Source organism: Eriocheir sinensis, chromosome 57, assembly GCF_024679095.1.
Source record: "Eriocheir sinensis breed Jianghai 21 chromosome 57, ASM2467909v1, whole genome shotgun sequence".
NCBI lineage: Eukaryota > Metazoa > Arthropoda > Malacostraca > Decapoda > Varunidae > Eriocheir > Eriocheir sinensis.
The window spans coordinates 3419140-3440842 of NC_066565.1; the positions used below are offsets into that span (position 1 = coordinate 3419140).

The 21703-nt window shown below is 47.2% G+C and overlaps 2 protein-coding genes and 1 long non-coding RNA gene across 4 annotated transcripts in view; 2 read left to right on the forward strand and 1 right to left on the reverse strand.

The window, feature by feature from the left end:
* Positions 1–219: 219 nt before the first annotated feature.
* LOC126984611 (uncharacterized) lies at positions 220–15015 on the reverse strand. Of its 2 annotated transcripts, none has more exons than XM_050838404.1 (10): positions 14568–15015; positions 12515–12712; positions 12228–12301; positions 11637–11820; positions 8305–8551; positions 5392–5513; positions 3502–3617; positions 2636–2741; positions 2383–2524; positions 220–1256 (listed from the first exon to the last, which is right to left on the reverse strand). In XM_050838404.1, exons 2-10 carry the CDS (start codon positions 12701–12703, stop codon positions 1186–1188), a joined length of 1251 nt encoding a protein of 416 aa, XP_050694361.1. In that variant the 5' UTR covers positions 12704–12712; positions 14568–15015; the 3' UTR covers positions 220–1185. The 2 variants fall into 2 exon arrangements, with proteins under 2 accessions (XP_050694361.1, XP_050694360.1); XM_050838403.1 differs by having other exon boundaries at positions 14547–15015.
* Positions 8535–9603, forward strand: LOC126984613 (uncharacterized). Its single transcript, XR_007737131.1, has 3 exons — positions 8535–8676; positions 8781–9129; positions 9231–9603. It is a non-coding gene; the product is annotated as an uncharacterized LOC126984613 (long non-coding RNA).
* Positions 14657–21703, forward strand: part of LOC126984338 (uncharacterized) — a 30775-nt gene continuing 23728 nt past the window's right edge. The window contains exons 1-2 of the mRNA XM_050837950.1: positions 14657–14728; positions 14979–15247. Of these exons, the coding sequence (XP_050693907.1) occupies positions 14657–14728; positions 14979–15247 (341 nt within the window). The remainder of the gene's footprint in view (positions 14729–14978; positions 15248–21703) is intronic.

The window sequence follows — 21703 nt, forward strand, 5'->3', positions numbered from 1 at the left end:
GATAGAGGGAGGGAATGTTAGAGGACGACCTCCAGTGAAATGGAGGGATAGGGTGCAAGAGTACGTTAGGGAGAGGGGGAAAGATCCCTGAAAAACTTTGAGCAGGCAAGGAGGGAGTGTCTGGATAGAGAAAGTTGGAAGCTCTGCCATAGCCATCCCCTGGTGGGAGCTCCTTGGAGCAGGCGTCAAAGATGAATGATGGAAAAAAACTTTCATGGGTACTAATTAAAATATCTTTATTGACAAACAGTAGTATTAGCACTTGTTCATTTGGTGGAGATTGTGTTAGTGTGTCCATGGGTAGTGTTATGAGCCTGGTGATAGTTTGACAAGACTTTGGTGGAGGTTGTGTTAGTGTGTCCATGGGTAGTGTTATGAGCCTGGTGATAGTTTGACAAGGCTTTGGTGGAAGCTGTGTTAGTATTTCTGTAGTGCGGCAACTAAGCCTGGTGGGCGAGCCTCCCATAACTCACTCAGCCAGGGGGGCACCTCTTTGGCCGACTGGTTAAGGAGTGGCTCTCCCATCTCGCTGGTCACAGGTTCAATCCCTGGCGCCGGCAAACCTTTCCTTGTCTGGATTGATCTCTCGTGTGTTTCGTTACATGTGGTGGTCATGTGGGAGTGTAGTGAAGAGAAAATTCTGGCATTTCATTTCCATGGGTAGTGTCATGAGCCTGGCAATACACCTTGATCTTTACTCTGCACATTCTCCTTGACAAAAACTAAAGTAATGAAATACAAGTGCAAAAAAACTGTACAAAATCACAGCAGAACAAAACCACAAAAAGCAAAACTGCGAGAAAAATATGCAACGCTATATATAATGCAAGAAAAAGCAGTCTGGCACATGTAAAAAAAAAATAAAATAAATAAAATACATGTACTATGCAATATGGAAAAATCATCACTGAATCTTTAAAATCAACTCTCCAAAGGAACTGTAAAAAGTAAAAAATTGTGCACATATCATAGAGGAAGTGTGTGTGTGTGTGTGTGTGTGTGTGTGTGTGTGTGTGTGTGTGTGTGTGTGTGTGTGTGTGTGTGTGTAACTCACCATCACGGCCCGATCACGTGTTATACTCGTAATCGTAATCCTCGCGTGTGTGTGAATGTGTGCGTGTGTGTGAATGTGTACGTGTGTGTGCGCTGAGTAAGGCACCGGGGGTCTCCTGGGGCACGGGCGTCTCAGGAATGCAAGGGGGTGTGCTGGGGGGTGATCGTCGGGGGGGTGGAGGGGACGTCAGGCAGCCACAACCCTGGGGGGGGAACGGAGCATGAGTAAACAGTAGGAACGGAGGAAGACAAGAGGAAGACAGGAAACAGAAGGATGAGTAAGATGAGCAAACAGAAGGAACGGAGGAAGACAAGAGGAAGACAGGAAACAGAAGGATGAGTAAGATGAGTAAACAGAAGGAACGGAGGAAGACGAGAGGAAGACAGGAAACAAAAGGATGAGTAAGATGAGTAAACAGAAGGAACGGAGGAAGACAGGAAACAAAAGGATGAGTAAGATGAGTAAACAGAAGGAACGGAGGAAGACAGGAAACAAAAGGATGAGTAAGATGAGTAAACAGAAGGAACGGAGAAAGACAGGAAACAAAAGGATGAGTAAGATGAGTAAACAGAAGGAACGGAGGAAGACGAGAGGAAGAAATGAGACAGAAGGATGAGTAAGATGAGTAAACAGCACATATGAAGGGAGAGGAAGGGAGGAGGAAGGGTGGAAGGGAGGAATCAGAGGAAAGAAGGGAGGGAGAAGAAGGGAGAGGGAGAAAGAAGGGAGTGAGAAGTAGGGGGAAAAAGGAAGGGAGAGAAAAGGGAGGCAGAAGAAAAAAGGGAGAGAAGAGAAAGAAGGGAGAAAGAATAGGAAGAAGGAAGAAAGGAAAGAGAGGAAGAAGGGAGACAAGACAAAAAAAAAGGGAGAAAGAACAGCAAGTAGGGAGGGAAAAAAAAAAGGAAGAAAGGGGGAAGAAGGGAGAAAGTAGGAAAAGAAGGGAGAAAGAAGAGGAAGAAGGAAAAAAAGGGAGGAAAAAATAAAGAAGGGAGAAAGAAGAGGAAGAAAGGGGGAAGAAGTAGGGAGAGAAAAAGGAAGGGAGAAAGTAGAAAAAAGGGAGAAAGAAGGAAAAAAAGGGAGAAGAAAAAGAAGGGAGAAAGAACAGAAAAAAGAGGAAAAAGGGAGAAAGAAGAGGGAGAACAGAGGAAGAAGGGAGAAAGAGAAAGGAGAAAATACAAAAAACAAGGGAGATAAAAGGGAGTGGAAAGAAGGGAGGAAGGGAGAAAGGGAGGCAGAAAGAACGAAGGTAAAAAAAAAAAAAAAAAAAAAAAAAAAAAAATAACATAACCTAACCAACAGTAACCATCACATCACCCCACGGCACTCACCTTCCCCTGCCGTCGCCTCCCCTTCGGCCTCCACATCCTGCAACATCAGCCCCTTCAGCTCCTCCTCCAGGGTGCCCAGGTCATCCTCACCCATGGGGTTACGAGCCACCATAGCGTTCAGGTCATCGCACTCCTCGAGGACCTGCAGATTGGGGGTTGGTTATAGGGTGGTATAGGGGAGTAAGGAGAGAGAGAGAGAGAGAGAGAGAGAGAGAGAGAGAGGAGAGGAGAGTACCACCACTACCACCATCACCTGCTGTAAGTCGTCCAGTGTGGCGGCCGCTGCGTCGGGTGAGTTTTCTCCTTGTAGGGCGGTGCGAAGGGCCTCCACGCCACCCTTCAGGGCACCCAGGACCTGTCTGTTGATAAAAAGGGTGAGTGGGGTCATTCCAGCGCTGCCCTCCCTTCATCTGTCACCCTACTTCTTCACCCTTTGGAAATTGTTGGAGTGAGAGACTGACCTCCTACTTTATAGTGCATCAGTCTCCCTCTCCTTCAATGTTTTTTTATCAGTGGACAGTTCCTATTCTCTCCTTCCTTTCCTTCTATCAATTTCCTACTCGCTGGTTTGACATTTCCTGCTTTTTCCCACCTTCTTTTTCATTTTCCTTCCTTTTCCTTCAGTTCCTACTTTATTTTGCATTTTTTTCCCTCTCTTTCAATGCTTTTTTACCAGTGGACAGTTCCTATTTTTTCCTTTTTCCTTTATTTCCATCAATTTCCTACTCGCCAGTTTGACATTTCCTGCTTTTTCCCACCTTCTTTTTCATTTTCCTTCCTTTTCCTTCAGTTCCTACTTTATTTTGCATTTTTCTCCCTCTCTTCCTATTCTTTCCTTCTTCCTTTATTTCCATCAATTTCTTACTCGCCAGTTTGACATTTCCTGCTTTATCCCACTTTCTTTTTCATTTTCCTTCCTTTTCCTTCAGTTTCTACTTTATTTTGCATTTTTCTCCCTCAATGCTTTTTTACCTGTGGACAGTTCCTATTCTTTCCTTCCTCCTATTTCCTACTCCGCTTTGACATTTTCTATTTCCTCCCTTCTTCTCTTGCATATCTCTCCTTTCTCTTCCCTGTTCACCCTGTTCTCCCTTTACCCAGCACCCTCCTCTCCCTTACCTATTAGTCTCAGCGTCCTGGAGATGGAGCAGCCAGGAGGTCAGGTTCTCCAGGACGCCCTGCTGGGTTTCTATGGATTTGTTGATGCGCTTCTTCCTTCTGAGCATTGAGAGAGCCTGTGGGGGGGTGGCGTGTGAGAGCGTTGATTTGTGTAGTTTTCAGCATTAACTTTATTTTTATGGCGAGGGAGACAGCTCAAGGGCAAGAAACAATGATACCAACACAAAATAAATCCCTATATGCTGCTCCGATGAAAGAAAACGGAATGAGAGCCCTGGAGAGAGGTGATCTTGCTTGCTTGGTTTTAGGTTTTAGGAGGGAGACAGCTCAAGGGCAAGAAACAATGATACCAACACAAAATAAAACTCTATATGCTGCTCCAATGAAAGAAAACGGAATGAGAGCCCTGGAGAGAGGTGACCTTGCTTGCTTGGTTTTAGGAGGGAGACAGCTCAAGGGCAATAAACAATGATACCAACACAAAATAAAACCCTATATGCTGCTCCAATGAAAGAAAACGGGATGAGAGTCAAGTAGAGGTGGACTTGCTTGTTTGGTTTTAAGCGGTAACTTTTATTTTACGGCGAGGGAGACGGCTCAATGATACCAACACAAAATAATACCCTATATGCTGCTCCGATGAAAGAAAACGGGATGAGAGTCAAGTAGAGGTGGACTTGCTTGTTTGGTTTTAAGCGGTAACTTTTATTTTACGGCGAGGGAGACGGCTCAATGATACCAACACAAAATAATACCCTATATGCTGCTCCGATGAAAGAAAACGGGATGAGAGTCAAGTAGAGGTGAACTTGCTTGTTTGGTTTTAATCCTTAAACCCCCGGAAATAAAAAGAGTAAGATGCAATTAATAAGGGAGAGAAAAGGTGGAAGAGAGGGAGGAGAAAGAAAGAAAAGAGAGGGAGAGAGAAGAAAGGGAGAAGGGAGAGAAAAAGGAAGGGAAATAAAAAGAGTAAGATGCAATCAATAAGGGAGAGAAAAGGATGGAAGAGAGGGAGGAGAAAGAAAGAAAGGAGAGGGAGAGAGAAGAAAGGGAGAAGGGAGAGAAAAAGGAAGGGAAATAAAAAGAGTAAGATGCAATCAATAAGGGAGAGAAAAGGATGGAAGAGAGGGAGGAGAAAGAAAGAAAAGAGAGGGAGAAGAAAGGGAGAAGGGAGAGAAAAAAGGAAGGGAAATAAAAAGAGTAAGACGCAAATAATAAGGGAGAGAAAAGGATGGAAGAGAGGGAGAATAAAGAAAGAAAAGAGAGGGAGAGAGAAGAAAGGGAGAAGGGAGAAAAAGGAGGGGAAATAAAAAGAGTAAGATGCAAATAATAAGGGAGAGAAAAGGTGGAAGAGAGGGAGAATAAAGAAAGAAAAGAGAGGGAGAGAGAAGAAAGGGAGAAGAAAGAAAAGAGAGGGAGAGAAAAGAAAGGGAGAAGAAAGAAAAGAGAGGGAGAGAATAGAAAGGGAGAAAAAAGAGAGGGAGAGAAAAGAAAGGGAGAAGAAAGAAAAGAGAGGGAGAGAAAAGGATGGAAGAAGAGAGGGAGGAGAAAGAAAGAAAAGAGAGGGAGAGAAAAGGGAGAGAAAAAGGAAGGGAAATAAAAAGAGTGAGACAAAAAAATAAGGGAGAGAAAAGGGAAGAAGAGAGGGAGGAGAAAAAAAGAAAAGAGAGGGAGAGAGAAGAAAGGGAGAAGGGAGAGAAAAGGGTGGAAGAGAGGGAGGAGAAAGGGAGAGAAAAAGGAAGGGAAATAAAAAGAGTGAGACAAGTTATAAGGGAGAAAAGGGTAAAGGGAGGAAGGAGACAGAAAGAAAAGAGGGAGATGACAGTCCATGAAAAGCCCGGCAACTTCCACGAACTGAGCGGCCGAGACATTTAAATTTTGATTGTTTACCTCGGTCTTGGAGCCACTGTGCAGGGCGACCTTGGCTTGTCTGCGCAGGGCCTCTCTCTCCTCTCCCAGGCACGTCAGGCTTCCCTCCACTCTGGTCTTTGCACGCTGGAGGTCACTCTTGGCTGTAAGTGAATGTGATGTTTCAGCTGTGATACATAAGTCAGTATTTTCAGACACACTCCCACCTCTCACGTCAGCTATTTAGGCACATATGGAGGCGAGTCATGGTCTAATGAGTGTTTTTTTTAAGTTCATGGTACAGAAGGGTCAAGCTACCACCAGGGTCATAAAACTACCTCTGGAAATGCTGGGAACTTTGAATGCCTTGCCAAATGGTACGGAAGGGTCAACCTACCACCAGGGTCTTAAAACTACCCCTGGAAATGCTGGGAACTTTGAATGCCTTGCCAAATGGTGCGGAAGGGTCAACCTACCACCAGGGTCTTAAAACTACCCCTGGAAATGCTCACAACTCCTACGAAAGCCTTGTCAAATATGTGTTTCCTGGGTTCATGGTACAGAAGAAGGCTCAAACTACCACTAGGGTCATAAAACTACCCCTGGAAATGCTGGGAACTTTGAATGCCTTGCCAAATGGTATGGAAGGGTCAAGCTACCACCAGGGTCATAAAACTACCCCTGGAAATGCTGGGAACTTTGAATGCCTTGTCAAATGGTATGGAAGGGTCAAGCTACCACCAGGGTCTTAAAACTACCCCTGGAAATGCTCACAACTCCTACGAAAGCCTTGTCAAATATGTGTTTCCTAGGTTCATGGTACAGAAGAAGGCTCAAACTACCACCAGGGTCATAAAACTACCCCTGGAAATGCCGGGAACTTTGAATGCCTTGTCAAATGGTATGGAAGGGTCAAGCTACCACCAGGGTCATAAAACTACCCCTGGAAATGCTGGGAACTTTGAATGCCTTGCCAAATGGTGCGGAAGGGTCAACCTACCACCAGGGTCTTAAAACTACCCCTGGAAATGCTGGGAACTTTGAATGCCTTGTCAAATGGTATGGAAGGGTCAAGCTACCACCAGGGTCATAAAACTACCCCTGGAAATGCTCACAACTCCTACGAAAGCCTTGTCATATATGTGTTTCCTAGGTTCATGGTACAGAAGAAGGCTCAAACTACCACTAGGGTCATAAAACTACCCCTGGAAATGCTGGGAAATTTGAATGCCTTGTCAAATGGTATGGAAGGGTCAAGCTACCACCAGGGTCATAAAACTACCCCTGGAAATGCTGGGAAATTTGAATGCCTTGTCAAATGGTATGGAAGGGTCAAGCTACCACCAGGGTCATAAAACTGCCCCTGGAAATGCCAGGAAATTTGAATGCCTTGTCAAATGCTATGGAAGGGTCAAGCTACCACCAGGGTCATAAAACTACCCCTGGAAATGCCGGGAACAATGAAAGCCTTGTCAAATGGTACAGAAGAAGGGTCAACCTACCACCAGGGTCATAAAACTACCCCTGGAAATGCCGGGAAATTTGAATGCCTTGTCAAATGGTATGGAAGGGTCAAGATACCACCAGGGTCATAAAACTACCCCTGGAAATGCCGGGAACTTTGAATGCCTTGCCAAATGGTACGGAAGGGTCAAGCTACCACCAGGGTCATAAAACTACCTCTGGAAATGCTGGGAACAATGAATGCCTTGCCAAATGGGGTCTTAAAACTACCCCTGGAAATGCTCACAACTCCTACGAAAGCCTTGTCAAATATGTGTTTCCTGGGTTCATGGTACAGAAGAAGGCTCAAACTACCACTAGGGTCATAAAACTACCCCTGGAAATGCTGGGAAATTTGAATGCCTTGTCAAATGGTATGGAAGTGTCAAGCTACCACCAGGGTCATAAAACTACCCCTGGAAATGCCGGGAACAATGAAAGCCTTGTCAAATGGTACAGAAGAAGGGTCAACCTACCACCAGGGTCATAAAACTACCCCTGGAAATGCCGGGAACAATGAAAGCCTTGTCAAATGGTACAGAAGGGTCAACCTACCACCAGGGTCATAAAACTACCCCTGGAAATGCCGGGAACTTTGAATGCCTTGTCAAATGGTATGGATAAAACTATCCCTGGAAATGCCAGGAACAATGAAAGCCTTGTCAAATGGTACAGAAGAAGGGCCAACCTACCACCAGGGTCATAAAACTACCCCTGGAAATGCCGGGAACTTTGAATGCCTTGTCAAATGTGCGATGAAATATTTTAGAATGCGGCAAATTGACTCCTCACCACCGCCCACACCTGCCCTACACACCTGTCACACATACTACTCCACACCTTTTTTTTTTTACAATTAAGAAAGCAGCTGAAGAGCAACAAAAAAGGTGTTAACCTGGTAGCAGCGAGGATCATGTTTCTTAATGGTCCCTCTAAGCGAGAAAAATGAGAAAAAATCATCACTCACACAAACCATTTCCAAATATATATCAACGCATTTGTGATTGGTTTATGTATCATCTATTTTGGGGGGTTTATATCATGCCACAATTTTGGCCCGTCGCTACTACATGGTAAAGCCACAAATTTGGCCCGTCGCTGCTACACGGTAAAGCCACAAATTTGGCCCGTCGCTGCTACACGATAAAGCCACAAATTTGGCACGTCGCTGCTACACGGTAAAGCCACAAGTTTGGGCTGTCACTGCTACACGGTAAAGCCACAAATTTGGCCCGTCGCTGCTACACGGTAAAGCCACAAATTTGGCCCGTCGCTGCTACACGGTAAAGCCACAAATTTGGCCCGTCACTGCTACCGGGTAAAAAAAAAAAAAAAAAAAAAAAAAAAAAAAAAATCCCGCTAATCGCAGCTCCCACAAAAGATAAAAGTGAAGAGTGGCCACACATACCCCCTCCCCCTGTCCCACCCCGCCTGGCAGCCCCCAAGACTCACCCAGCTCCAGCGGTGTGATGGCCGGCCGCTCAGTGTCCCCCGGCAGCACAAACTTGACGTAGGTGTTGCCGTGGTGGGTCAGGGTGGCGGCCCGGCCCTCCGCCACCAGCGCCTCAACCACTAGGTGCAGATTGTCCGCCGATCCCACAGCCGCACCCACCTGGGCATACAGCTCCCCCTCGGTGGTGAGGAGGGAGTCGCGGCCCCGCTCGGCCCACACGCGCTCCAGGACGGTGCTGCACATCCTCTGGGGGCAACATATCACACATACAGGACACATGGGCTGGTATGATAGACACTTTCGGTTCTCACATCGGCTATTTCTAAAGGTCAAAGAGGGGGTCATTCGACTTCTAATGAGTGTTTCTTTAGGTTCATGGTACAGAAGAAGGTTCAAACTACCACCAGGGTCATAAAACTACCCCTGGAAATGCCCTAAACTCCTACGAAAGCCTTGTCAAATATGTGTTTCCTAGGTTCAGAGGACAGAAGAAGGGTCAAACTACCACCAGGGTCATAAAACTACCCCTGGAAATGCCCTAAACTCCTACGAAAGCCTTGTCAAATATGTGTTTCCTAGGTTCAGAGGACAGAAGAAGGGTCAAACTACCACCAGGGTCATAAAACTACCCCTGGAAATGCCCTAAACTCCTACGAAAGCCTTGTCAAATATGTGCTTCCTAGGTTCAGAGGACAGAAGAAGGGTCAAACTACCACCAGGGTCATAAAACTACCCCTGGAAATGCCCTAAACTCCAATGAAAGCCTTGTCAGATATGTGAGTCCTAGGTTCAGAGGACAGATGAAGGGTCAAACTACCACCAGGGTCATAAAACTACCCTTGGAAATGCCCTAAACTCCAATGAAAGCCTTGTCAAATATGTTTCCTAGGTTCAGAGGACAGATGAAGGGTCAAACTACCACCAGGTCATAAAACTACCCTTGGAAATGCCCTAAACTCCTATGAAAGCCTTGTCAAATATGTGACATGGCAAGTTAGGTGAATTGGTTAACCTCTCTCCCAGTCTTGCCGTTCAACCTGACAACAGCTGGGCATTAGGACGCTGGCAGACTGACCTGACCACCCCTGTCTGTTCCCGAGGGCGTCGAGATTCAATGAATAACTCCACATTCACATCAACATGACAACTTCAATGTGCATATCACAGCATCAAGGGCTTCAGACGAGGAGGTGATGAGTGTGCTGAGGGAGGGGGTGTGGGCACATCAAGAGGAGGGAGAGTGTGTTAAGTGTGCTGAGGGAGGGGGTGTGGGCACATCAAGAGGAGGGAGAGTGTGTTAAGTGTGCTGAGGGAGGGGGTGTGGGCATGTCAAGAGGAGGGAGGGTGTGTTGAGTGTGCTGAGGGAGGGGGTGTGGGCACATCAAGAGGAGGGAGGGTGTGTTGAGTGTGCTGAGGGAGGGGGTGTGGGCATGTCAAGAGGAGGGAGGGTGTGTTGAGTGTGCTGAGGGAGGGGGTGTGGGCACATCAAGAGGAGGGAGAGTGTGTTGAGTGTGCTGAGGGAGGGGGTGTGGGCACATCAAGAGGAGGGATGGTGTGTTCAGTGTGCTGAGGGAGGGGTGTGGGCACATCAAGAGGAGGGAGCGTGTGTAGAGGGGGCTGAGGGAGGGGGTGTGGGCACATCAAGAGGAGGGAGGGTGTGTTGAGTGTGCTGAGGGAGGGGGTGTGGGCACATCAAGAGGAGGGAGGGTGTGTTGAGTGTGCTGAGGGAGGGGGTGTGGGCACATCAAGAGGAGGGATAGTGTGTTGAGTGTGCTGAGGGAGGTGTGGGCACATCAAGAGGAGGGAGGTGTGTTGAGTGTGCTGAGGGAGGGGGTGTGGGCACATCAAGAGGAGGGAGGGTGTTGAGTGTGTGCTGAGGAGGGGTGTGGGTACATCAAGAGGAGGGAGGGTGTGTTAAGTGTGTTGAGGAGGGTGTGGGCACATCAAGAGGAGGGAGGTGTGTTGAGTGTGTTGAGGGAGGGTGTGGGCACATCAAGAGGAGGGAGGTGTTGAGTGTGTTGAGGGAGGGGTGTGGGCACATCAAGAGGAGGAGGGTGTGTTGAGTGTGTTGAGGGAGGGGGTGTGGGAACATCAAGAGGAGGGAGGGTGTGTTGAGTGTGCTGAGGGAGGGGGTGTGGGCACATCAAGAGGAGGGAGGGTGTGTTGAGTGTGCTGAGGGTGGGTGTGGGCATCAAGAGGAGGGATAGTGTGTTGAGTGTGCTGAGGGAGGGGGTGTGGGCACATCAAGAGGAGGGAGGTGTGTTGAGTGTGTTGAGGGAGGGGTGTGGGCACATCAAGAGGAGGGAGGTGTGTTGAGTGTGTTGAGGGAGGGGGTGTGGGCACATCAAGAGGAGGGAGGGTGTGTTGAGTGTGCTGAGGGAGGGGGTGTGGGCACAGCAAGAGGGAGGGTGTGTTAAGTGTGTTGAGGGAGGGGGTGTGGGCACATCAAGAGGAGGGAGGGTGTGTTGAGTGTGTTGAGGGAGGGGGTGTGGGCACATCAAGAGGAGGGAGGGTGTGTTGAGTGTGTTGAGGGAGGGGGTGTGGGTACATCAAGAGGAGGGAGGGTGTGTTGAGTGTGTTGAGGGAGGGGGTGTGGGCACATCAAGAGGAGGGAGGGTGTGTTGAGTGTGCTGAGGGAGGGGGTGTGGGCACATAAATAGGAGGGAGATTGTGTTGACTGTGTTGAGGGAGGGTGTGGGCACATCAAGAGGAGGGAGGGTGTGTTGAGTGTGTTGAGGGAGGGGGTGTGGGCACATCAAGAGGAGGGAGGGTGTGTTGAGTGTGTTGAGGGAGGGGGTGTGGGGGGTGTAGCACTACCGCACTAAGTACCACACTTGCCCACCTCTGCCACTATGATCAGACCAAAGTTGGAATATGCGGAGGCACTGTGGTCTCCCCCATAAGAAGAAACACGTAAAGAAACTAGGAAGAATACAAAGGATGGCAACAAAAATGGGTACAGAGCTGGAGGGATTGACATATGAGGAAAGACTAAAGGAAATGGACTTACCAACACTCGAACAAGGAAGAGAAAGGGGAGACCTAATAATAACTTATAAATTATTGAGCAAAATGGAAGTAGATAACGAGGAGTTACTACGAAAAGAAGGAATTACCAGCAGGAACACAAGAGGACACAGTAAAAAGTTGAGGAAGGGAAGGTGCTTGAGAGACATAAAGAAATATAAAGGTTTGGAACAGACTAAGTGAGGATGTAGTATTGGCGAGGAGTGTGCAAAGCTTTAAAGAAAAGTTGGATAAATGTAGATATGGAGACAGGACCACACGAGCGTAAGGCCCAGGCCCTGTGAAACTACAACTAGGTAAATACCTGCAGCACAGCCACACACACCAGCGTCGCCCCCTGCAGGCTGTCCCGGCCCACTGCCCTCTTCAGCGTGCCCCAGGCCAGCTGTGTGGGGCGGGCCACCAGCACCCGCCGGCCCCACCCAAGCCAAGACTCGGCCTGGGGCTCCCCAAGGCTCAGCTGGTCCAGCGGCAGCACCTCACTCTGCCTGGGGGGAGGGGTGGATACCTCAAGGCCTGATGACTCCCTCACTATAATATAAAGTAATCATATAAAGTGAAATTACTTGATTGTCAAAAAAGAAAAAAATCTCCATTTACTTTGCAGGCATATTTAATTAGTGTACTTATCAAGCAGTATACAGACTGCTGTACATGTCATCACAAAACTGCAGTTAGTGGGAGGGAAAAGTCCCATTGCAAAGACATAAATGAACTGTATTGCCGGCATCAAGCCAATTCTTCATCATCTCTGTGATCCACGGGAATTATTCACTCACACACGATTCTTTCTAAAAATCTGGCCACTATAAAATAATGAAAATCTCAAACAGTTCCTGATGACATTAAGGACAAGAGGTGCGTGGAGGCCAGCGCAGGTGTGGGCGGCACCCACCTCAGCATGTGGTGCAGCACCTGGGGCAGGCACTGGGGGACCTGGGTGCCGCGGCGGAAGGCGGCCTGGCACTCCTGCTCCCGGGGAGAAGCGGTGGAAAGGAGTAGTGTTAGTGCCTGTGCCTCTCATGCCAGTTCAGGCCCGTCCTGTACCGCACCCACAAGTACACATTCATGTTCTGTGTGCTTCCCAAAGAATATAGACTTTTATTTATTTAGTGTTCTTCTATTCCACCATTACAAGGCCAGACAACACCCTCACCCACAGAGGGCATGAGTGACTCCCACCTGGAGGGTAAAGCAAGGCCTGAGTGTGTCCTGGCACCAGGCATGGACAGCAGCGCCCCAGAAGGTGTGTCGTGCGGCCCTGGCCACCTCATCCTGCGCCCCCTCCGGCATGGGCCCCATCAACACGCGCATCCTCTCCTCGTTGGCCCACTCCTCGGGCAAGAAGCTCCTCCTGTCCTCGGCCGCCATCGGGCCAACCTGCAGCACACAGGAACAAAGATGAAGAGGAGGAAGTTGATATGCTTCTAATGATAATGTGATAATGATGGTGTGGTGGTGATAATAGGGATAATGATGATATGGTAGTGACAGTGGTGACAATGAGCTTAGTGATGACAGGAACATAAGGAGTGTGCAGGAGGCTGGAAGGGCAATGCTACACAGGGCGGCTCCAGCAAACCCAAGCCCCTTTATTCCAGTGTTGTCTTGTGTTGTGTGTTCTGGGTTTCATGTCTTGTGTACGGCCTTGGAAGTTTCTCTCAGGACCCCGAGTGTTGGGTGGCAAGTAAAGGTAAAGTCGGGGGCATACGCTGTAGCAGCGCGTGGCCTCAGTGCTCATCTCCGTAACATTGGCCCTTGAGTCTGTGGTGGGAGGGAGCCCATTACCCCGGGACACAGGGCCAGTGTGACATCCGGGTTACCACAGTTTACCTTCCCCAGGTTTCCCCAGATACCCATTTATCGACCAGCCCACTTGACAAACTGCTCTCCTGCTCTCCTACATGTCTTACCCAAGCCTGCAAACCTCCCAGAAATCTGTTACTTTGATCAAAATCACACAAATAAATTGACAGATAAAAATAGAGGAATTACAACACATGGCTGATGTCAGAATTACTCATGTTACCGTTACCGGTGATGAGGTTTCAGGCCCTGGTCCTCCGCCGTAGCAGCACTCCACAGGGCCACTAACATTATAACAGTAATATTAAAGTTGTCCTCAATCCTCATATTTGTGAAGTCGTAGGATTTAGTGAATAAGTGAGTCTTCAGTGCTTTCTTGAAGATTACCAGACTGCCACTGTTCTTAATGTCCCGGGTAACTCATTATAGAGCCGCGGGACACTCTTTTCAAATGCTCTGAAACCCAGTTCCAGGTTGACCCTGGGATCATTGAGTCTATACCGTTCTGTACTGTGTCTCACTGACATGGTGGTGTCCAAATAAAAATCCTGGGCTAATCTAGCTAACAACTGCTTCTAATATACCGAAAAAATAGCATGGGTACTGCATAGGATACTTCTTTTGCTTCACACTTGCGAAGGTTTTAGTTCCCGGTCGTACCAATTTACTGCGTAAACAGCTTGATTATGTGGGGGGGGCAGACCCTTTATTAGCCTTGCAGCTCTGTTCATAACAAGTTGTAGTTTCTACAGCAGATATTTAGGAAGGCCATAATAATAATTAATGTGAGGCGGCTACATTAATTTTCATATTAAACGATGCCGGTTAACTCTTGCATGGGGATTTTGACAGCACATGGGTGAGGGAATGAAGGTGCTGGTTAACCCTTGCATGAGACATTTTGACAGCACAGGGGTGAGGGAATGAAGGTGTTAGTTAACCCTTGCATGAGACATTTTGACAGCACAGGGGTGAGGGAATGAAGGTGTTAGTTAACCCTTGCATGAGACATTTGGACAACACAGGGGTGAGGGAATGAAGGTGTTAGTTAACTCTTGCATGAGACATTTGGACAACACAGGGGTGAGGGAATGAAGGTGTTAGTTAACCCTTGCATGAGACATTTGGACAACACAGGGGTGAGGGAATGAAGGTGTTAGTTAACTCTTGCATGAGACATTTGGACAACACAGGGGTGAGGGAATGAAGGTGTTAGTTAACTCTTGCATGAGACATTTGGACAACACAGGGGTGAGGGAATGAAGGTGTTAGTTAACTCTTGCATGAGACAGTTGAATGAAGGTGTTAGTTAACTCTTGCATGAGACATTTGGACAGCACAGGGGTGAGGTAGAGCATCAAGTCATGTGCCAAGAGAGAGAGACCTAAGGGGGGGTGTAGGTCAGCACCTGTGTATTTTTTTTTCTTGCCTTCTTCTTCTAAGGTGTTTTATGGGGCTAGTTAGGCTGTGGTGGAAGAGCGCTGGGCCAGGAGCAAGGAGCTGCTGCTACACTCTTGGATGATACACCAACACTGGGAACCGTCCCGCGGCCTGGACGTGGCCTTCAGTGTGGCTGCACCCAAGAAGAAGGCCCCCACAATGCGTGTTATGCACCATACAGGTGCCCTGCGCATTATTATCCAGATCCAGATAAGAAGGCGGGGTGTCCTTACAAAGGCAAGAGTCCCTATCGACAACTTGCTGCCGCCCCGCGACCCCGCCTGTGAAGCAACACTGTGAGGTGACTCAGTGTGTGCTGTGAAGTATAGGAGTGTTGAGGAGGACCCAAGAGGCGACCAAAAACAACACCGGATAGCGACTACTACTGACGGGGCTCTAGAGGCTGTGGTCCCATAGCCTAACTAGCCCCATAAAAAAAAACAAGAAGAAGAAGAAGAGGCGATTCAAAGCGGTACAGGTCAAAAGAAGAAGAAGGCTGCTGGGCCTGACAACACTCGCCTGGCCCCGACCCTCTGCGCCATCGAGCACCCCCTGCTGCACTGCCCCGCCCAGTGAGTGCCGCCAACCCCCTCCCTGGACGTGGCCACCTTGGCAGGCGTCCACCCCTCACGGCAGGAAGCAGCAGCCACCGGCGCCTTCCTCAGGAAGGTGGGTCACCTGACGCGCCGTGCAGCCCTCACAGGGCGGCACCGGTATTGTTCTAGTGTTGCCCGTACTCACCCCTCGCAACCAAAATTGGCTAGGGGTCCTTTGAGATGCGGGGAACGCGGCGGTAAACATGAAATGCGTCGCAAACACAGGTAGTTTTTGAGTTATGGGGGGTTGGAAAATACCCTAGATGTAGGGAAATTCCTTACATTTACCTTTATGTAGGGAAATTTCATACATTCTGGGATTTTTTCACCATGTATGGAAACCATGCAGTTTCATCCATACCAGAGGGGAGGCGACCCCCCATTACAGTATGAAGGTATTAACCCTTAAAACGCTGCAATTGCTTATTTAATCAAGCCTCTCCGATCCCGTGACGCTGTGATCGCTTATATAATCATGAATTTTCACGGGCGTACGTATTGAATTTTCCTGGCGCAGTTCCTTTTCAAATGTGTTCTGATCACTGACAACTTACTCATACCTTCACCAGAGCCTGCAATTTTACGATAAGGCCCTCATTACAGTGTCTGTGGAAATGTAGGAGGCGCCTGGAAACTCTCCTGACCCACTGGGTAGTAATCTACCATAACATAATAGAAAACGTAGTAGTGGAAGAGAAAATGGAGGTTGTCAAGGCAGACTAGATTGCAAATTTTGAATTATAACTTGAATAAAATACGTAACAGTAAGCTTCTTTGAACACAGGTGTGTGTGTGCGGAAAGCCCCGGTTGTCTTGGTCCATGGTGTAAATCAGATTTCTTTTACATCATTATAGTTCATTACCTGATTGAGAGAGAGAGAGAGAGAAGAAAGGCGAGCTGGCAGGAAGATACGATAGGCCTGTAAGTTTAAACACACACACACACACACACACACACACACTTCATCCCACCCTCTTTCCCTCCCTTCCTTCACTCATCCAAACACTCCGTGTGTGTGTGTGTGTGTGTGTGCCCTATACGTGTAAGACCAGGACAATGACTGGAGTCGGACACGATCAAGATCGAGATGTCTGTGGTTATTATAAATGCAACACACACACAAACACACACACACACACCATTCAACACACACATAGGGAGGAGGAGGGGTGATAAGTTAGGCCTCTCTCTCTCTCTCTCTCTCTCTCTCTCTGCATTTGTTTGTTTGTTTTTCCTCTCTCTCTCTGCATTTGTTTGTTTGTTTCCCTCTCTCTCTCTCAATGAATGTTTACACAGGCATTGAGAGAGAGAGAGAGAGAAGCCACGCAGGCAGATGTCCACCGCTTCCACCCGCTCCACCTCATTCTACACGACATGTCACTTTGGAAAGCGCGCAAATTTTTAGGGCCTATTATTTGCTCTAATTATTCATGTACCACTCTGAACTGCTGTAATAGATACATCAAATTACATTTTTCTCATTGATGACATACTATTAGATTTATATTTTCACTTTTTATTATAATGTTAATATTAACTCGCGAAGGAAAAATATCCGGCATTTAGTCCTCCGCAGTTTAAGGGTTAATGAAGCATCAGTAAATTTCTAGTTTGTCACCCGTGAGACACTATCTGAAGAAACTATTTCTTTCTGGTTGATTTTGGTGTGTTTTGAAATAATCTACTAACTTTGTCGCAAATCATTAAATCACTAAAAGGAAAAAAACTTCAAAGTGTGTTGAACACCCGCTGCCACAACCGCAAAATAGCTCAGAGCTTTGATCAACTTGGACACCCGTGGGAAATTGAGGGTTTGGGGTGGGGGAGCGTATTTAAACTACTCCAACCGAACTTTACATAACCTCCTAACCAAAACAACCAGGGAGGGGCTCTGCCCCCCTGGACCCCCCCCCCCATGTATATGCGGAGGTATTTCTCGCAGCACCGGCTGGGCCGTCGCCGCTGCCGCCGCCAGAGGAGGCTTTGCTTTCGTGAATATTATCCTCATTATTATTTGATATATTAATATTATGTATATATTACTATATATTATTGTGATGTGGTGTGAGGATTTCTCTTATTGAAGCATCTGGCAACCCTACAGTCCCTCTTACCACCACCACCATGGCGGGCGCGGGTGGGCGTGACTGCGCGACTGACATAAATATTTGACAATTTTTTTTATATCACAAGAAGGAGTGATTTCCAACGGCAAAGAAATACGGCAGTGTGTTGTATGGACATTGAACTCTTTATAGAGCACCAAGGCGTTCGTGGGTGTGAAAGTGGTGACAATGTATAATAATACCGATGCATCTAAACGGTAAGTAATTTCCGTCATAAGAATCTTGCAACCGTCATATACGACTATGTATTCACTTACTGTTATCATGTATGAATGCGTGAAGCACGTTCGAATGCAGGTTACTTGTGTTCGAAATTACACCATTCAAATTCTCTCCTCCTCTATCTCTAAAAAATGCCAGTGATCGCTAGCTACTTTAACTAAACTCAGTCAGGGTGTGTTGAAGCGATGAGGACTCGCACACTTTAAAATCTCTCACGTGATAAATTATGATGCACTGTGCCTATATTCTACAAGACATTGATCCCAAGTGTTTATGCTAACATTTTTCATGTGAAGTGGTGAGAAACACTTCCCAATTATTTATTACAAGCTAAATACTCTCAGCTAAGCTTACACCATTCTCGCATTTTTTTCTAATCTCCTGCCGCATGTATAGCTTGAACCATTTTTCCAATAGATTCCACGAAGACTAATTTTTAATCTGGCAAGTACCGAACAGAATCTAGTCAGTACTACTCGTGATAGAGATATTTAAAAGACTGAAACCCGCATGCTGGCGAAAAGAGCCACTGAGCGGCCGAACTCACCCTCACCGAGGCCAACCAAAACAAAGCCTCCGTGACGGGCAATGACTGCAAGCAACCTGCCTCCTCTCAACCCACAGACCTCGCACACACCACACACTATGCTTCAACATCCACTCACTCCTGGCACAGCTGACCTCCGAAATGCGGTTATAGCCTAGTCTATCGGTTATCGCCTATATTTGTGTCTCCAGTTAACGAATATCGGTTATCACCGATAAGGCTTTCCATTATCAGTTATTGGGAATAAGGTTTTCTGTTACTTTTGCTCAGCTATACCCATCACTCTCCTCAGACAAGCTCGCTACCCCCTGCCCCCCCCTCTCTTATTTACATTATATATAATATCTTTTGCTTGGTTGTGCAGGATGCGTGAGTCTTCCGTGGTGGTGGAAGGGTGATTGATGCGGCACCATCGCATGAGCCACATTGCCAAGTGAAATTGAAGGTTTACAGAGACGTTGTCTTTCCCTCAAATCCCAAGCCCTTCATAACACCATGCAGTCGTATTATGAATAGATTTAAATTCCATAAATAGATAACATACAGACTAACAGTGAGATAGATCGCCATGCACAGGTCTTTGCTGGATGTGTAAACTACGGGGGTTTACCCGGGCCAAGCCACAGGGCTCAAGTTAAAGAGTCAATGGACTATAGTCAGGATTCATGTGTTTGAACAGCTCGGGCAGGATTTTCAGGAGCCTGCACTTGTGGTAGAACCCACAGTACTCTCTAGGGCACGGCGCTGGATGGATTACGGGTAGTCAGTTGTTTTGCTTGTGTCAGTGATAATCAATGAAGATACACAGTGTTTGGTGCTACGGACTCTACTAGCAGGACGGAAACCTTGCAGTGAGGTGACAAGCTACTCAAACCAGTGCTAGAGAGAGGGCATGAGTGTGGTGTAAGCGATTTATGTGGACGCAGCTGGCCGCCGGCGCCACACCAGACCGAATAGGTGAGCATCGTTTGGTGGGTTCACGGTGCTTTTCTCCCAAAACAAGCTTAGGGCCAGTGGGAACGTGTGGTTTCCGTATGGGGAACACTAAATTCATCGTAAACACTTATTTTAGTGGTGGTGGAAGGGAAATATCCCTTAATTTAGGGAATTTCCCTAGATCTAGGGTATCCCCGCTCCCCCTCACTAAAAATATGCGATTGCGACGGATTTCGTGTCCCCCACCCAAAACCCTGCATTCCCACAGGTCCCCATGCTTGTTTTTTGGGTGAGGGGGGAGTATGGGCAAACACTAGAATTTTACTACGAATTTTCTTGGGCCTGCAGCCTGCGAGGAAAACCAGACTTACATACTGGACTGAGAGTCCCCCATCTCCCTGTATTGTGCTGAGTGAAGCACCACAGCAGCCGTGGGTGTGCCCAGTTCATCCAAAACCGACAACTTCACACACTTCACTCCCACCCTGTTCCCTGACCCCAACATTCATTTTTAAGAAAAATTGAGACCACCGTCATCTTCCTGAGAAAATTCTGCATCACACTAGCATAAAATTATAACAATACTGTAATAATACACATACGAAAATCAGAGTTCAATGAAGTAGAGAGTAAACATTTTCTTGCACTTATTTCCCTTCTACTCCTTAGTACTCAGCTTGTTTTCATCACATCACTTTTATAAGCCCAGATCCTGATGGTGTATTCTGATGGTGTAAGGCACATCCCAAGGTAAAAATAAAGATACAGTAAAAGTGTATTTCGCGCTTCTTTTGTTCCCGAGAATCAGCGCGAAACTAAAAATCTGAAAAAATGAAATTAAAACAATGTGAAACAGCTTATACCCTCCGACCCGCGAGTGAAAGAATACTTTTTTTCCATATTACCCTTTATCTCGAAATAGTTAAAAATTGATGTTTTTCTTGTTAATGGGTTGTAGCCAGATTGCAAAGACAAAGAATAATGGGGTTCAGCAACAACAGCAGGTGTAAAACTCTGCGCTGTCGCCGGTGCAACATTCACTGCCCCTCTTGTTGCCAGTCACTGATCACTCCCTGGTCGGTTAGTACTCGTATTCTCAACTTTCGTCTCCCAAATAATCTGGGCTACTTCATTGTCCACAAGCAGTTCATTAACTCTTCCATCATCATGTTCAGCAACAACAGCAGGTGGCATATCTTCTCGCTTGGCTTGGTTACGTAAGTAGCGTCTTTCTTCAATTTGTTGAAGGTTGTTTCCCTGGGTTTCGTACTCATCAATGTATTCATTTAATCCTTTTGAATTTCACTCCTCCATGTCTTACGTCGGTCCCTTTTCAAATCAAATTTTGTAATTCCCTCCTTCAATTTTTCTGTTATTGTGTAACATTTTCTGCTCCATGCATCTTCTTCCACTCTATCACTTCACACCGCATCTCATCCTCCCTCATCATCAGCGTCCTCATCTCCCTCCATGCCCTGCACTTTTAAAAGCGACAACCATCAATGATCATACCCATGATTAACACACTTGCTTTCTCATACCCTGTGATGGGAAACGTTTAGCCACCTGAATCTGCGTGTCCATAGCGGTCGCTACGCGCTGCCCGTCTTGTATGCTGTGTTCGCTGCACGCCAGTTTCCCACTTTCCATCATCCATGTCACCGTTGCAATGGCACCAAAGACCCAGCATTCTACCATTAAGTCCACTGCTTTCTTGATATTAAAATTACAACAAGTCTGTGCAAAAAAAATGGTTGGATGTCATAGGTTGTAATGAAGGGGCATTGTATCAGGGGTGAGCTGCACTACCTGTGCTCATGTGGGGCCCCAACTCTGCAGTGGCTTGTGTGGCAGTATGTCAATTTTCACATGAACGTAAAACAACAGCTGGTCAACCTAAACATGTAGAAGTTGATAAAAAAATAATACGATAAATGAGGTCAAATTTAGAAGGCTGAGTACATACAGGAGACGTTTGAAGGTTGCTACATGTGCTGCTGTGTAGTCTCTCTCTCTCTGCTGTACTGGCTCAGTGTGTGTGTCACATCATCCACCTGCAGCTATTCTGTAAGCAATTCTCCTCAATAATGTCTCTGATAATGTAAATAATGATAATTATGATCATTGAGTTAGTAACCGCTGCTGGGGAAGTAATCATATCATGTCATGTTCTCTCTCTCTCTCTCTCTCTCTCTGTGTGTGTGTGTGTGCCAAGAGCAACGTTAAGTTCACTTGCAGCTGTGCAATTCTGTCTCTGCAATTATTTGAATCTCTCTCTCTCATCATATCATTCTCATTGTACAACCGTGAAAGGGTCGCCTGTCTGTTTGTCTGGCTCTGTGTCCCTCTCCTCCTCGTGAACTTAAGTTGAGTCTCTCTCTCTATGTTGATTGATAATATTGCCAGTCAGGTTAAACACGAGGTGAATCTCTCTCCTCTCTCTCCTCCTAGTTGGCGGACGTCTCGTAACAAACGCCGTGAACTTACTCCACAAGGGCTGCCTTCCCCACCCTGCCTCCCTCAAGATACCCCCAGAACAGTGTGTTTGCAGTGCCCCCACCAGGACTGGCCACCATGGCAACACCCTCCTCCTGTGCCCAGAACACGCAGTCAGGACGAAGCAAGTGCGGGGCATCACCTCCGTTCCTCCTCTGTTAAGCCCGCCGACCCACCCCACTCCTCCAGCTCTCTCCCTCC